General features: G+C 37.9%; 4 protein-coding genes and 1 long non-coding RNA gene across 7 annotated transcripts; 1 reads left to right on the forward strand and 4 right to left on the reverse strand.

Annotated features, from left to right (window-relative positions):
- Positions 1 to 1,800: 1,800 nt before the first annotated feature.
- Positions 1,801 to 6,370, reverse strand: ppk24 (pickpocket 24). The gene is made up of 9 exons (XM_017142893.2): positions 6,102 to 6,370; positions 5,636 to 5,839; positions 5,256 to 5,573; positions 3,485 to 3,598; positions 3,278 to 3,404; positions 3,007 to 3,211; positions 2,756 to 2,927; positions 2,074 to 2,264; positions 1,801 to 2,003 (listed from the first exon to the last, which is right to left on the reverse strand). Exons 1-9 carry the CDS (start codon positions 6,368 to 6,370, stop codon positions 1,801 to 1,803), a joined length of 1,803 nt encoding a protein of 600 aa, XP_016998382.2.
- A 2,101-nt stretch (positions 6,371 to 8,471) lies between these two features.
- On the reverse strand, positions 8,472 to 10,002 carry CAH5 (Carbonic anhydrase 5). Its single transcript, XM_017142855.3, has 5 exons — positions 9,797 to 10,002; positions 9,591 to 9,742; positions 9,315 to 9,405; positions 8,824 to 9,237; positions 8,472 to 8,762 (listed from the first exon to the last, which is right to left on the reverse strand). The coding sequence occupies exons 1-5, from the start codon at positions 9,855 to 9,857 to the stop codon at positions 8,575 to 8,577; spliced, it is 906 nt and encodes a 301-aa protein (XP_016998344.1). The 5' UTR covers positions 9,858 to 10,002; the 3' UTR covers positions 8,472 to 8,574.
- Positions 10,003 to 10,894: 892 nt separating this feature from the next.
- LOC108058253 (putative carbonic anhydrase 3) lies at positions 10,895 to 12,283 on the reverse strand. Its single transcript, XM_070217069.1, has 5 exons — positions 12,181 to 12,283; positions 11,988 to 12,082; positions 11,770 to 11,860; positions 11,455 to 11,717; positions 10,895 to 11,397 (listed from the first exon to the last, which is right to left on the reverse strand). Exons 1-5 carry the CDS (start codon positions 12,224 to 12,226, stop codon positions 11,053 to 11,055), a joined length of 840 nt encoding a protein of 279 aa, XP_070073170.1. The 5' UTR covers positions 12,227 to 12,283; the 3' UTR covers positions 10,895 to 11,052.
- A 468-nt stretch (positions 12,284 to 12,751) lies between these two features.
- LOC108058254 (carbonic anhydrase 2) lies at positions 12,752 to 15,536 on the reverse strand. The gene is made up of 5 exons (XM_017142887.3): positions 15,296 to 15,536; positions 14,689 to 14,795; positions 13,951 to 14,041; positions 13,633 to 13,895; positions 12,752 to 13,120 (listed from the first exon to the last, which is right to left on the reverse strand). Exons 1-5 carry the CDS (start codon positions 15,360 to 15,362, stop codon positions 12,752 to 12,754), a joined length of 897 nt encoding a protein of 298 aa, XP_016998376.2. The 5' UTR covers positions 15,363 to 15,536.
- Positions 12,832 to 15,947, forward strand: LOC138913399 (uncharacterized). Of its 3 annotated transcripts, none has more exons than XR_011419121.1 (7): positions 12,832 to 12,973; positions 13,530 to 13,556; positions 13,648 to 13,890; positions 13,973 to 14,223; positions 14,281 to 14,385; positions 14,853 to 14,963; positions 15,460 to 15,947. It is a non-coding gene; the product is annotated as an uncharacterized lncRNA (long non-coding RNA). The 3 variants fall into 3 exon arrangements; XR_011419122.1 differs by having other exon boundaries at positions 12,861 to 12,973; positions 13,504 to 13,556; XR_011419123.1 differs by lacking the exon at positions 13,530 to 13,556.
- The last annotated feature ends 147 nt before the right edge of the window (positions 15,948 to 16,094 follow it).

Consider the following 16,094-nt stretch of genomic DNA (forward strand, 5'->3'; position numbering starts at 1 on the left):
GCTGATAATAAAGTTAGTGCTCTACATATCCACGTAATTTCCTTATTAGGACGCCACCTCCACCTCCTTTAATCCCACCAACTCACCTGGGCTCATTCAATTCCAACTTTTTGCACTTTTGATGCAGTTACTTGGCATGAAACTTACAAAAAGCAGTGAAGCACCAAACTCCGCTCTCCATGGAGAATTCAATTAAAAACTTCAGCTCCCTGAGGGGAGTGAAAGAATCCCATGGTAGAAAAAATAACCAAAGGACTGGGATTGGGATTGGAAAAAATCATAGAAGTATTTTTGATTTTGTTTCGCATATTTCTGTTATTGGTTGAAATTCTATACGGGGGAGGATTAGTGCCACCCACCTGGAGTTCCAGAAGGTCTGGGGTCTCCGCTTTCTGGCATCCCTGGATTCTGTTTCTGGCCAAACTCGCACAAACGAAATAATCCAATATACATATTGTATTGTGCGATAATACTACGGAACTCGGAGCGAAGCCAGAGATTGAAACCGGCAGTCCTGCTGATTTCTTTGCCTCGTTTTTTCCCCGAACCCCACACACTTCTTTGTTTAACAATGCTTGCCGGATATCGTTCGGTTGTTTTCTCTCCATCGAGTGCGTTTCATTTAAATTTTTTGCAATTTTTAGGCAGTTTTATGCTTGGCAAAGTCAACAACTGGCGAACAGATTCAATGGAAAATCATTTCAATTTCTCTGGCAAATTTGCATACATACGGGCCGTCGTTGTCTGTCTGTATTATTTTCGTTGCTTTTGTGCAAAAGAATTGGCAAAAAGTTAAAACCCGCCAAAAGATACCGTTGAGGTGAGGCTTTAATGAAGCCTCAAATCACTTGTCTATCTGGTGGAAGAAAAACTTCCCCTTGCTGAATAAGTAAACAAAAATTTGCTTATTTCTCCTTGAGCTGGCAATAAATTACTCCGGCAGATAAAAGTAATTCGAGAAGAATAATTGAAATTGTAATTGTCGCAAACGATGGAGTGGCCTTCCCCTGACTCTGTACTCTATACTCAATTTTGCCACATTGATTTCTCGGGCAGCTGGTGCGCCGCATTTTGTTTGCTTCTGGGTGTTCCCCATTTTTTTCTGCCAACTCTGCATACGACAAAATAAAAGATAATGCTGATTGTAAGTGCTGCACAGTGGAAAAAGGTAATATAATAGTATAATTGAGGATTTTACATATCTTTTGTGAACATTTTAAAAAATAATATAATTTTTAAACATTTTACATATTAAATTTAACACAAAAATTACATTTATCAAACGAAACATGTATTACTTGCGGCTTAAAACCACTTAAAAAGAAGCCTAAAAATATGCAGAGAAAATTTAAGTAAAGATGCCCTTCTATCAATTTTAGAAAATTTTGTTGAATACTTTTAAACACTTTTATAGAAGATTTTTAAGAAATCTTGATTTTCAAATATAGTTTTTTCCAAAGATTTTCAAAGTATATATATTCTTACATCTACGATTTTTTTCTGTGTAGATTCTTCTTCTGAATTCCGGACTCTGTGGTCCATAACTGCTCGAGTGACCCCTGCCCTTTTATTGGGCAACCGGCCAGCCGGGAAATGTGGCAACTGGCCGGCGCTAATGTCACCGTCTGGGCCTTTTTGGCAACCCCGCCAATTGGCAATCGTACGTGAGTTCTGTTTATTTTTATTTTTATGTGACAATGCAAAGTAAGTGCACTCGAGTTGCTTGGTCGGTACACATAAGGTCCGAAGGATGTGCATAAAAATCAGTGGGCTTTAAAGCTAACGATGCATCCCGCTCAATTACGGCAAAATAAACAACTTCATCGGCCGCTCCGCTTCCGGTTCCGCTACCTGCGTCCGGATTTGGACGTGGATGTGGGCGAGATCCGCTCGAAGTTCCGCGCGACAGGCCTGCCATAATTGTTTGGCTAGAAAAAACAACAGTTCACAGATGCCAATCAGTGAGAAACCGGCTATAATGCCGCAGATGTTGCCAATTGTACCTGGGAACACGAGGAGCACACACACATAAAATGGTGGGTGAGATATGCAAAACGACCCCAAAATACTCACTGAAGGTCTCGTACCAGGCGCTCTTAATAATCTGGCGAAAGTATTGAATGTGCGTTTCGGCAAAATAAATACGAACCACGGCCAGTTCGGCGGGGGAGGTTCCTGCTGAGGATGAGCTGGGGACCTTTCCGGATGCCGGAGTGAATCTTGGGCCGTAACTGTTATTGGCACGCGGTCCGGGATTGCTTCGCCTGCGAAATGAAAATCTTTTACGACAGCAAGCAGTCAGGGCAGGCCACCAGTGTTGGCGGAATATTAAAGGCAAATGGGGTTGAACAACGAAACAATGAAATAAAACTTAAATCAATTATAAAGTTGTGTAAAAGTAGGCCAATGCATACTTTTTTACCACCCCATCTAAGATTGTTTTTAAAACAATGGTCCTTCGAGCCGGATGGATTAAAAGTATGCTGTAAAATGTTTTAAATTCACCAACTAAAACGCGAATTCTTTAGCCCGAAAATCATTTTCTGTTAATAAACGATTATACTTAAATTAAAAACTAAAACAAATAAGCTATAATGTCAGCACTGAAGCTCAGCTCTCAATTCAAATGGGGGTTTGGGCCAACGACTGACTCCATATGGAAATTGAAATGAAAGCCTGGCATGGTAAATGAATCGGAGGCACAACGGAGTCGCAATTTGCACCGCACTGAATCCGCTTTGGCCAGTGGACTTACGCTGGACCCTTGGTCGGATTGGGAGTGGGCAGGCCCAGTGTCATGGCGCCACGGACACTATAGCGGGTCTCCGTGCAGGAGGCCAAGCAGAGCGGGCAGAACAGGGCGTCCTGCAGTTCGTGCTCCAGGCCCGTCACATTCTCGCGACTGGTGATGACGTTCAACCACTTGACTGGATGGATGCATGGATGGGTGAGGGGAAAGGAGACATTTATTCAATGAATTCGCGATTAACTCCACTTAAAACCCACACTCGTAACGCTTGAGACAAGCCAGGTGCTGCAGTGTGCAGTAGATTCGCTTCTCATTCCCATCGATATATCTGTGCGGCAGGCTGAACGGAACGCACTCGCACAAACTGACGACACTCTGGGCCCTGCAAGCCGATATGCACTTACTGAAGGTATAATGACGTGCAAAGATCCATGGCATCTCGTTCTCAAACAGGCACTTGCGCTGGGTTTTTAAGAAAAAAGTGTTAAGGAACTTTAAATAAGTAAGCGATGTTTAAGTGGAACCTACCACAGATTGGCTCATACTACGCGCTTCGGGAAGCGTTTCAAATATCTTGGCTCTTACGGGTAGCAAGGTGTTAAAGCCTGTTTCGGCCACGCGTTCTGCCACGCCTCCGGAATAGGGATCAGGATAGCTGTGGGGCTCGTAAATGGAGATCTAAGCACGCTTATTAGTGAGAAGTATTATTACTGCATTTTACTACCCACCACAAACCCATTGTGACCATTTATCTTGTAGAAATTGTCACTGGGGTCCGTTTTCAGAGTCAAAACCAATCCCATGTCGGGACCAAAGTAGCGCTGCCTGAAGTCCCTCTTATTAACGTATCTAAAAAGATATCATGTAGTTACACTGGTCCTTCATGCCGGATATATTTTATTTTAATACTAACAGCATTAGTCCTTCACTCAAAAAAAAAACAGCCCGAAATCGCCATTAAATCAAGAAATTCGCCATGAATTTCAGTCGATGGCGATTTACCGTATTTTTTAGAAAGGAATTTTCCAAAATTTAGAAAAAAATTTCTGAAAAGCAGAAATACTTTTCTAAAATCAAGAAAAAGTGCCATAAAATTGCGAAAAATTTCCTTAAATCCAGAAAGTACTTTTCTTGAAAATATAATTTTTTTTCTTAAAATAAGAAAGGACTTTTTTTATTTTCAGAAAATTTTATTTATTTTAATAAAATGTATACATATTTATTTTACTATTTTATTTCCTAGACAAGAAAGAGAAAAGAAAATAAAAAGGATGAAAAGAAAATTATTAATATTTCCTAAACAAAAAAGGAAAACAAAACAAAAAAGATAAAAATAAGATAATAAATATTTCCTAAAGAAAAAAGAGAAAGGAAAACAAAAAAAGATAAAAATTACATTATAAATATTTCCTAAACAAAAAAGAAAAAAGAAAAGAAAACAAAAAAGATAAAAATTATTAATATTAATATTAAGTAGGTATTTAATATATTACCTATTATTAAAATTTACTTACTGCCAAATTATCAACAATACCTGAAATTGAAATTATTCCTGCAATCAAAAATAAAAATTAATATTAGAGAAGGATAGTATTTGCGGCCTGCAATAGTATGGCCTTTGCTTACCATAAATTTTCACACACTTACCAAATTTATATTTAAATTTATTTATATTGCTTACCTATTAATTGCCTCTTAGAGGGATCGCACTTTAACTTTCTTAAATGGGCTCAACACAAACTTATTACTTTGAATGCTCATCCAAAACTGAGCACAAGGGTTCAAAATGCAGCGCAACGCAAGCAACTCCCTCGCGAGAGACTGCATTTCCAAAACAACAACGCAATAAAAGTTACAGCTACGCACAAGAAAATTCTCGATCATACGCACAAACACACATAAACATATACATACATACGCCAAAAACTGTCGTCGCAACGCGCCGCGGACTAACCCCTTGTCTTCTTCTTTTTCGTTTCGAAGAAAGAGTGAGAAGCATAAAAGAAATACAAAAAGTTTTTCTTAAATCTATGGTGATTTTCTAATTCTACTTTTTTGTTTTCAAGAAAACATTTTTTTTTAATTCAGAAAAATTCTTAAAATTTAGAAAAATTTACCGTATTTTGTATGGCGACTTTCTAGATTATAGGAAGGGCTGAAGTACATTTTTTCTTAATTAAATGGCGAAATCGCCATTAATTTAAGAAAACTTTTGGAGAGCAAACTAGGAAAAAACACCATTGATTTAAGAAAAAAAATTCATTTTTCTAAATTTTAGAAAGGGTTTTCATAAAATTCTGTTTTTATGGTCTTTTTTCCTAGATTCAAGAAAACAATTTCTAAAATTCAGAAAATTTCCTAAAATTAAGAAAAAATTTCATTTTATGGCGATTTTCTAAAATTTAGGAAAAAAAATTTTTTGAGTGTTCGAGCCGGATTTCGAATATATTAACACTTACCACTTAAGCTCCGTATAGATTCTATATACATTCATATTAAAACTCACCTCCCATCATAGTTAAAGGTGCAGCAGTAACCATGACTGGTCAGGGTTGTCTCAAACTGATCCATGCAATCGAAGAGTCGCCCAGCAATTCTGCAGCTCACAAACATATCACTGCAGTTCGGTGTGAGAATGTGCATTCGTTTCCTGGTATTGAAAAATAGGTCCTCCTCTCCCGTATCAAACTTGTCCAAGAAGCTCTGAAAGCGCAGAGCATTATCTATATCCACCAAATCCGAGGGATCATAGTACATGTACATGAAGGCCTTAAGTTGCTCGTAAAAATGGCTGGCATTGCGTTGCTTTGGATCTTTGCCACTGCTGTAATTTAGAGCAAATGTTTATAGGAATCTCTAGAAAAATCATTTCCAAAGCAGAACTACAGTTTGTGGGCATATTGCCAGGCCGCCCGTTGCGAGATGCGGTTCAAGCTGCACACGGAGATGGCCGGAAACTCCACCTTCCAAATGGGATACATCGGATGGTACATGGTGGTCACCAAGGCCTCCTGCTCGTTGGTGTAGGTGCCCCAGAGGAATGCAATTAGAACGCTCAAAGCGGTTATGTGGAAAACGAACCAAAAGAAACTGCGGGTGCACAGAAAGAAATTATCTTTGTTAATATGCATTTATGTATAATCTATCCAGCTCGAAGGATCATTCCTTAAAAAATTAACTTAGACGCGGTGGTAAGTGTGAATTAATTTTTTTTAATATCAAATACCAACTATCAATTTGAAATATAGATGCAATTTTTATCTGTGTGGGCAGCGGATTCGGCTAATGGCTAATGCTAATTGAAAAAGGCCACCGCCCAGCCGGATGTGGCTAACCACCACTCCTAACCTACCGCTCCTGAATCCTGCGACCCGGCTCCACTAATTTGCTGTAACAATGGAACGACAGGTTCTGTAGCAAATCCTTTAAAGCGGCGGAAAATGACAATTTTCGCGTATCCTCCGCGGAAGTTCCAGGTAAGTGGTTGGTATTCTGAGTGGTGGTGGTGTTAAAGGGTGGTGCTCCTCTTCCTCTTCCTGGATGGGGTATCCACCAGGCAGCACGGCCCAATGCCAGACGAAAGGGCTGATCCTGGTCCAAGGACTCCATTGCAACTGGCATTGTCCTTGCGAGTACGGGCCGATTTTAATGAAAATTTCGCAGTCATGTCGTGCGTGTTGTTGTAATTAGGCCTGGTGCTCCAACTTATTGCCAACAAATTAACTGCGACATGGCACGTGGTGTTCGGTGGGGGGAGGAAAGCCAGAAGCCAGAGGAAAAACGGGAAAAACCAGGAGGTCCTGCTCTCGATTCGTCTTGGCAATTTTCCTTAATTGTCAACAATTTAAAATGAAATTAGTTAAATGCGCGTTAAATGTCAGCCAGCGGAAACATCATCATCATCAGCAGCAGTAGCAAGTTGTATCCTTGTTTGTAAACCCCCTCGAAAAAAGAAAACATGATTCCTCCCCCTTTGGATTATGAGCTGCGTAGGCAAATGAGGAACACGTTTCGGTGGTGTCCATAGAAATACGGATTTTTGTGACCTCCACGCTCCTAAATAATTACAAATTCTTAAGATTAGGCTAAGACAAATTTCAGGAAATATTTAATTTGAGGTTAGTAGTAAATGAATCTGACCTTCAGACGTTTAAAACGTTTTCAATTAATTAACTGTTGCTCTGTGGTGTTTTAAGAGCCTTTTGTCAGACAGCAACAATAGTGTTTTTCTTTCTCATCAACACATGCTCACTTAAGGAACAAATTAGTGGAATCCATCATCAAGATCTTTAAAGAACTTCTATTAATACTGATTGGTTTCTGACAGCTGACAAGCCATTTCTGTTTATCAACGACTGAAAATATACGTTTTGTAAACAATTTTATTGGAAATATGCACTTTAAGTAACAACTGTACTTTAATGTATGTTACAAATTTTGTTTTATATTTTAGGTTTTTAAATATTATATGGGAACTTACGACTTTAACAGAGCAATACAGCCTATTCAAGCATACGGGTAATATGCCAAAACCAATATTAGGTGAAAAGGCAGATCTCTTGTCAGTCCACGAAAAAAGTCTGCATGAAATTGTTGGAACATATTGACACGGACGGAAATGGCACATTTTCGTCAGGGAAAAGGGGGAGTTTCGGGGGGCGACAAAGGATTGTGCGACAAATTGCTCCCCAGGTGAGTGTGGGACCAAATTAATCTGCAAATAAGCAGGTAAGGGGAAGGGAGGCAATCGGCCAAGATAAACGCACAAAGCGCAGAAAAAGAGGGACGGGCAGGGTTATTCTTCTTTCTTTTTGAGGCAGCAAACGGAAACGGAAATGAAAAATGTGAAAAATGCAATGCGCAGCGAGTCGCGAAAAACGACAGTCAAAAGCGAGTGAAAAGGGGGAAGTGCAGTGAAAATGGCAAATGCAAATTGTCTACGGTGCGTATGTGCGTTTTGCGTGTCTGGTGCACACTGCGTATGAGTAACATCGATGCTGACTTGTCCTTTATCTCGGCCTCACCTTTTTTCTCCCTGCTCCCTCCACTTCTTCGTCGATTCCGGTGCCAATAGTTTGCCATATCTCTTCGCGGGAAATAAACGTATATGTATGGCGCAGTAAATCTGTCATATCCAGACAAAAGCTCAAGCCAAGCGAGTTCTTCTTCAATCTCCACCCTCTTTTCCGCCGGATGTTTCGATTGCAATGAGGGACTCTCCCCCCAAAGACCCCGGCTAAATTGATTCTCAATATTTGCTTTAGATCTCCCGTCTGAATATTTACGTACAATTATAAAAACCTTATTTGTTCTACCGATTGATTAATTAAATGTATAAATATTTAAAGGCAATTTAAGATTAAAATGGAAAGATCACATTAAAATTTGCCATAATATTACTATGGGTCCAATATACTTGTCATACTTTGCTGAGCAATAAAAAACGCATTGCATACTCTTGGGGCGGCCAAAAAAAAACGCTCTCCATAGGAAACTGACTGCTATATAACTACAGTGGCGACTTTACATTCCCTACTTCGTTTCCTGCTTTTTTGAAGTAGGAAATTAAAATGTTATATAACATTTTTCTGACCTGGGTTAACAAGCTTTCAGCCAAAAAATGAGTTATTGCCAAAACAAACACCGGAACTTAATTAAATGCGATTGCAAAAACAGGTTTTCAGATAAGCTGATTCTTTCTTTTAATCTCAGTAACTTAAGGGTGCTGTATACTGAGTTTCCTGGAGGTATATACATAATATTTAAATGTTTTACTTTACCATTTTCAGAAATTTGACCAGAAACTTGATATATGTATTTATTTATTAAATAGTTCGGTAATAGACTTCTCTATTATTGATATCCTGAAGGCTGCGATAGTTGTCGACCAGAGGTTTTTGTCGCGAGTCCTTTAGATTCCAGAGTCTTGCGATCTGACGGTATGGATAGTCAAGAACATCGGGAAAAACAGTCCAGGTGACAGATTCGGCACAATCCGGTGTGGTCAGAGATCCTTAAAAGAAAGATTAGATATTAAAGATCAGAGATCTGAGGTGGATTTTCTCTTAACTAACCATTGTAAGTGAAGAACTCTCCTGTCACAATGTTTCCCAACAACTGGCCAACGGTCAGTCTTCCCATTATCGTTGCATTGGTATTATACTGCACGATTCTTGGCAGCTGGTTGAAGATCTTGTTAAGTCCATAATGCTGTGAGCTTTGACGATTCACAGCCCTGAACATTACGCCCAAAACAGCGAGACCATCGGGATGCTGAGTTGCCTCGCCCATCGTATCGTATATGGTGTTCTTATGTACAATATGCATTTCCACATCGTAACGCTCGAAGTTTATGGCATGTTCCGATCCCTTGGTATGATAGTATCCCCAATGGAAGTGAACACTCTGGGCCTCAAAGGTCCCGGGCAAAAGACTGCCATTGATAGAGGCTCGCTGGCCTCTTTGGGTTAAAGGAATAACCATGTTCGCTAAGAAAGAAAATATATGGTTAATATATGATTAGTATAAATCAAAAATAAATCAGTATAAATCAAAAACTTTTTACCTGTGTGTCCATTATTTACAATAACGAGGGGCGTTTGCAATGGCTGATCGTAGTAGTTGAAACGCAGGCGGGGAATGGACACAATTTTGGCCTAGGAGATAGGAGAGATAGGTATTCTGGTGTTTTGAAATCAATTATTAATTTGCCCAAAGTATGCAATAATATTTTCTAAAAACTAAGGGATTTGGAAAAAATATAAAAATACAAATACATCGATATTTTGAGCTGCATACTTTTAGACACCTTTAAAAAATACCGATTTCTGTATAAACTTACATCGTCAAAAATCAAATCTATGGGCGACTGGCTTTCCCCAGTTTGGCAAGTTCCCGTCCAATCATCACCCTGATTATCGTAGTTGTACTCGCCCGCCGACTGATCATCAGCCCGATCCTGCCTTATAGCAGCTAGATAGGCCTCCGGTATTTCTGAAAAATTATTTTAAACATATGACCAAAGCTAAGGGCTTGAGAACAACTCACCTATATAGGCAAAAGTGCATCCACAAACAGCTAGCAGCCACCAGAAACTAAAGAAGAACATTTTTGTATGTAGAACTTTTCACTTGCAACTACTTTCAAATTTCAGATACGTTCACGTTGGAGATTCCAGCCAGACTGTGGATTTCTCGGTTGCGATCAGGACCATTTATACCAGCGAAAACCCGGGGAAAGACTGCAATAATTTCTAAATGGGTGTGCATAAGAGGGGCTGATAAGCGCAATCAGCCTAGCTCCAGCCTATGGGCGCAATTTACATTCAAATTGCAAATGGCTTTACAGCTTACAGCGGTTGCCAAACCAGCTTGATAATTGACTTTGACTTTGGCTGAGACACTGAGCTCGTTATTAATGAATCCTGTTCTCTGTTTTTTATTCTCCATACATTGTCGATAGATCGAAGAATCCCTGATTGCTCTGAATCAGAATTAAATGGTGCAAGAAGTAGGAGGAGCGCCATCAAATCACTTGATTCATTGCTATAGGTAGTTTTCCAACAAAGTGAGTCATTAGACTATTTTTTAAAGCCCGTGGAATAAGCTAACGACTTTAAGCTTGAAATAGGTTCGATTTTTAGGGAAGGGGTTCGAAAGTCACATGAACCTTATCAAAATTATATTGGGATTCCTGAATTTATTGTAAGTAGACTTATATTTTTTTATATTTATTACTTTAGTCTTGAAAATTAGTTAAAATAATTAAATTTCAGTTTCTAATAAAACGAAATAAAAGCTAATCAAAAGTAATTCCAGGAATATTGCTTTATTGCCTGTCAACGTCTGAAAATCCGTCTAATAAAACGTAAATTCATTTAGCCCTTATCTTATAGTTCAACCAGACATTGCCCTAACTGATCTTGGGTAACCAATATAACTTCCCAGACTACCTCTCTTGTTGACACTATAATGTTTGCTTATAATTCAGATATATGCATTGTAAAAACTTGTAGATATCATGTTTATCATTTCTTTTCCTCTATTCGGATTAATAAAACTATTTCCATTTTAAAGTTCTGATAATTTTTCAAGTGAAATTCGATAGTTCTTTCACCCATAGAGGTGTAATTCTACAAAAATTTTAACAGCTGTTGTAACAACTTAGGCCAAAGCAGCTGCAACTGTGAAAACCTTGGGCTTTGCTCTTGACCCAACTCTTGCCCAATCTTACATTTCTTACTAAAACTTTGGATTAGTGTTAAACGAATATATTTGAAGTTACATGAAACAAGGGATACCCACTCAAGCATTCCCCATTCTATGATACACTGGTCGATAATTTGTTTCTTGGATAGCCCGATAATTGTTCATCATCTTCTTATCCCAATGATCTCGTAACTCCCAAAGTTTCGATACCATTTCATAAGATACGGGCAGAATTTGTGTGAAAACAGTCCATATAACAGCCTCGTGGCAATTGGGCGTGGTCAGAGATCCATCGTAGGTCATAAAGTCATTGTGATTTATATCCCCAATCATCTCATCCAAAGTAAATCCGGCCGGAATAGTCGTGTTCGATTCATCGATTGGAATATTTACGACCGCATTGATAACTTTAGTTAGACCCGTGGGTATATCCGTGGGATCCTGTATTTAGATTTGATAACTACGATAGTTCGATACAAGTAAAGTATAGAACAGTACCTCAACAATTTGTAACAAGACACCGATAACAGCCAATCCATCTTCTTTCTCGACTGCCTCTACGATATCTTTGTATTTGGCGTTTCGATGGACAATATGCATTTCGGCGTCGTATCGACGATTGTCAATTGTATGCTCGGATCCTTTGGAATTGGGGGATCCCCAATGGAAGTGTACACCCTTGGCCAGATAACTACCCTCCATACGACCGCCTCTAATAAAGGGTTGCATTCCATTAATCGTTTCCGGTATGTCCATTTGAACTGAAAATAAATGAATTAATAAATTATTTGTCTTTACTTAACGCCGACTTACTTGAATGTCCATTATTTTTAATAAAAATTGGCCCCTTCAAAGGAACATCATAGTCTCCAAAATAAATCCGAGGTGTAATCAAGATGCGCGACTGTTTGAAATCATTACGAAGTTAAATAAATATACTATCTTCGTTCCTTCCTTATAATGCGAATTGTGGTATTACTCTATTTTTTAAGCACTCTTATTTATTTATAATATTTTTACTTATAGCTTACGTCTTGAGTATCTAACGCAATGGGTGATTGCTGATCACCTGTGGCGCAGAGGTCCGGCCAATCCATTCCATTCAACAGGTAGTTCCACTCGGCACCTACAGGTTTCAAATGGAGAAAAATACCGAGTTTAACCACCTAGCAACTCGTATTCCCATTTCTGGGATCCATTAAAGGTAAGGATCTATTTACTAACCCAAGACAATAGGAAAAATTAAATAAATTACTATTATCCGTTGCATGGCTTGAACTGTAATAATAAACCAAATATATATTAAGACTTATTTTAACGCAGATCTGATTTCAACAACCAACCGAAAAATGGATTTAAAATGCATAATTACCGTGACTAAACTAACTTTTTTTAGTTTCCAATCATTGAAGATTAGTTAGTGCAATTTTTTCACCCGATATAGAGCCGATATAAAGTTATGTTGCTTAAATTACCATTTGATGTATGGTGATAAGCGAACGGAAGCCAAAGTAAAAGCTTGTGAAAAACATTTGCTTGCATTGTTTCTGAACTCAGATGTGATTGTTATGAATTATAATTGATTCCACCTAACGCGTGTTTCTTTGAATCTTATCCCGCGTCATTTTCGATTTTATATAATTAATCTGTTGCGAATGTGTATATAAATAAATAATTTAAATATAAATGTATATACGTCGAATAAATTCAAATCGGAACTGTTTCATACAAAATATTTTATTTGCCTTAAATGACTAAAATAAATACAGAACCTAGGTCTACAACTTTAATACCATCACTTTCCCAGGTAGGCACCACTCAGATCTTTGCCCACTCTATAGAACACAGGTCGTCCATTTCGGGGTTGGATGTCCCGGAAATTGTTGATAAGTCTGTGGCCCTCGGAGTCTCGCAGTTTCCAGAACTTCGATACCGATGAATAGGATACGGGCAGGACTTGGGAGAACACCATCCAAGTGACAACCTGCTCGCAAAGGGGCGTGGTTAGGGATCCCCGGTAGGTGAAAAAGTCCCGGGGATTCAGATTGCCAAGCATCTGACCCAAACTCAAGCCTCCCGGAATAGTCGTTTTCGCTTTATACTTCGTAACTCTCGGCAATGCACTCATTACTTTGTTAAGGCCAGGAAATATGCGATTGGGATTCTGCAAAAGAAATGTTAAAAATATTTAATATAATAAATTTCATGTAACTGAATTTGATTCATCTTTAAACATTTAGTTCGTCATAGAAAAAACAAAACAACAATCATCTTAACTTCGACGTAATTTAATTTTATGTAACTGAATTTGATTCATCTTTAAACTTAATTTTGTTTTTATTTTTTTTTTTTTAAATATTGATTCATAGAAAAAACAAAATAACAATCATCTTAGCTTCGACGTAACTAAATTTTACGTATCTAAATTTGATTCATCTTTACATTTAACGTTGGTTCTTTAAAAAAAAAAGTTCGATTCATAGAAGAAAATAACCATCATCTTAACTTTGACGTAATGACACGTTTTTTTTTCTTCGGCAAATTTAGTTTTATGGTGTTGATTTTCATTTCAGCCGAACTCGAGCGCTTTATCACGTCAGGTGAGATTATAAAAGAGCAATACACATGACTTTTCCGTACATTAACCTTTAATCAATTTAAATACAACTTAATTACCTTGACAATTTTCAGCATCACACCGATGACAGCCAATCCATCTTTCTTGTCTTTCGCCTCATCGATATCTTTGTATTTGGCGTTTCGATGGACAATATGCATTTCCACGTCGAATCGCTGCTTGTTGATGGAATGCTCGGATCCGCGGGAACTGGGGGATCCCCAATGAAAGTGAAGACCCTCGGCCACAAATCGACTTTTCAACAGGCCACCGGTTATGAAGGGCTTATTGCCGTTGGCCGTTTCGGGAATCTCCATGTGAGCTGTGCCAAATAATTATAATTAGCTATTCGTTATAAAGCATTTGCCATCACCCACCTGTATGTCCATTATTTTCCAGGGCGAGCGGCCCCCTTAATTTTACGTCATAGTTTCCGAAAACGATCCGAGGTAATGGGACGATAAGCGACTGGCAGAAAGCATAACAATCTATTATTTATTGAAATAAATTGGCCTTGTTACCCCTTTTCCGCAATCATTACCTCTTGTAAGTGGCGTTAAAAGAGTTTTATTGTCAATTTGCTGAAGCTTTCGTTGGTTACATGTGTCAATTTTGGGTATTACAATTATATAAACATGATCTCAAATAAGGTGAGTAATAGGGCATTTTATTAGCAAGTTATTAAATTTCCTGGTTGTAAATTCCAGACTACTGTAACTACAAGTTCCAGATATTTAAAGTATTTCTTATGGAAGATTACCGTATTATTCCTACCAGACGATATGGAAATGTTTAATAAAGAATTTGTCTAGGTATGTTGACTAATTCTTAGCCGAATTTGTTAAGCAACAACAAATATTTTAATAGATGCGCATATAAAATAGGGCCGCATATTTGGATCGCATAATTAAAACACATTTGGTGATACAAATTTTTAATTTAATTGTTTTCTTTTTAATTTACAAGAACAAGATCGTTTGTTAAGCAGGTTTGTTGTTCTGGAATTTAAAGCCGATCGCTTAAATCATTATAAACGAAAAACTTTTACAAAAAACATATAAAAGTAAACATTATACCACAATCCTAGCTTGTGATTTGTTATATTTATTACTTACTTTTTGAACGTTCAAAGAAATGGGCGATTGCCTTTCTCCTGAAGAACAAATTCCTCCCCAATTTTGACCGTTCGTCTCGTAATTCCAATGTGCTTCATCTTTGTGATCTGCAAGTTTCAAATTGAAGAAAATACAAAATCTGAGTCGTTTTCACTTTCTTTCAGCCACCTAGCATCTGGTAATCCTATTAGCCAAGACCGTGAATAAATTCACTTCTGTTTTCATTCAACTCATTCGGAATTAGCCGACTCTCTCATTTCTGGAACCCAAACAAGGTATGGAGAATGATTAATTACACTAGTTTACAAAAATAAATGGAGTGCTCACTAAACGACGTTTTTGTGGTTCAGTTTAAATATATGGTTTTTCTCATGTCTCATATAATCACTTAGTCTCTTTTTCCTTTGAAAGTTAATATTTTTACGAAACAACGAGGTTATTAACAAAAAAAATTGGCCATTCAATATGATTTTTTATTAAACCATTTTAGATATATAAAAAAAACTTAATATTTTTTTATTTCCCGCCATTGATGGCTTGTTGTTGCACTTTATTTCACTACTCGTAGTTCCCATATATTCATAGTAAGTTCTGGGATCGGAATTACCATTTGATGTATGTTGATAGGCTAGCGGTAGCAGTAGTAAAAGCTTGTGAAATGCATTCGGCTGCATTGTTGCCGATCGCAGATCGCAGATGTGATTGTTCTGATTACGATATTATAATTATACTAATTGATTCCAACTAACGCGTGTGTCTTTTGTATTTTAGCTCCCGTCGTATTCGATTTTACATAATTATCCGAGATATATGGAGATATGTTAGCTTTTATGGTGCTGCTGCGACCGCGAACTTCGAACAACTGAAATGGCTCACAAATACCCCGATATCTTTTATAGTTTAGTGGGCTCTATGCGATGCCCACGTCTGGGGAGTTGGAATGGAATCGGATCGGATCGGATCTGAATTCGAAACCTAAGTGGGGCGTGATTAGCGGCAAACGGTAGCAACAAGTGCCAGTCTAATTGCCCTGTTGGTTTTCGAAATGATAAATGATGGATCTGAGTTGTGCAATATAGACCATATGTAGGGGCTACGGAAAACCGTGTGATAATTGATGGAAATGCGGAAAAGATCTTGCCAAAGTTGGTTGAACTCTTACAAGTTCTTTCGGTTTTAATTGGTGAATGGGTGTGTTAATAGTTCTATAATACGGACAGTTATATAACTTAAAGAAAATATAATTACCCAAAAGATAGTTTTCTTAGTTATTAAATAAGGTACATTAAAAGTAAAATTTTAATAAAAACATGTTTTATTTAAATCCATAAAAATTTGTATTTTGCAATCGAATTTTCGTATTAAAGCATCCATCAATAATCAGATCTGCGGGTGTTAACACGTGT

Source organism: Drosophila takahashii, chromosome 3R (assembly GCF_030179915.1).
Source record: "Drosophila takahashii strain IR98-3 E-12201 chromosome 3R, DtakHiC1v2, whole genome shotgun sequence".
NCBI lineage: Eukaryota > Metazoa > Arthropoda > Insecta > Diptera > Drosophilidae > Drosophila > Drosophila takahashii.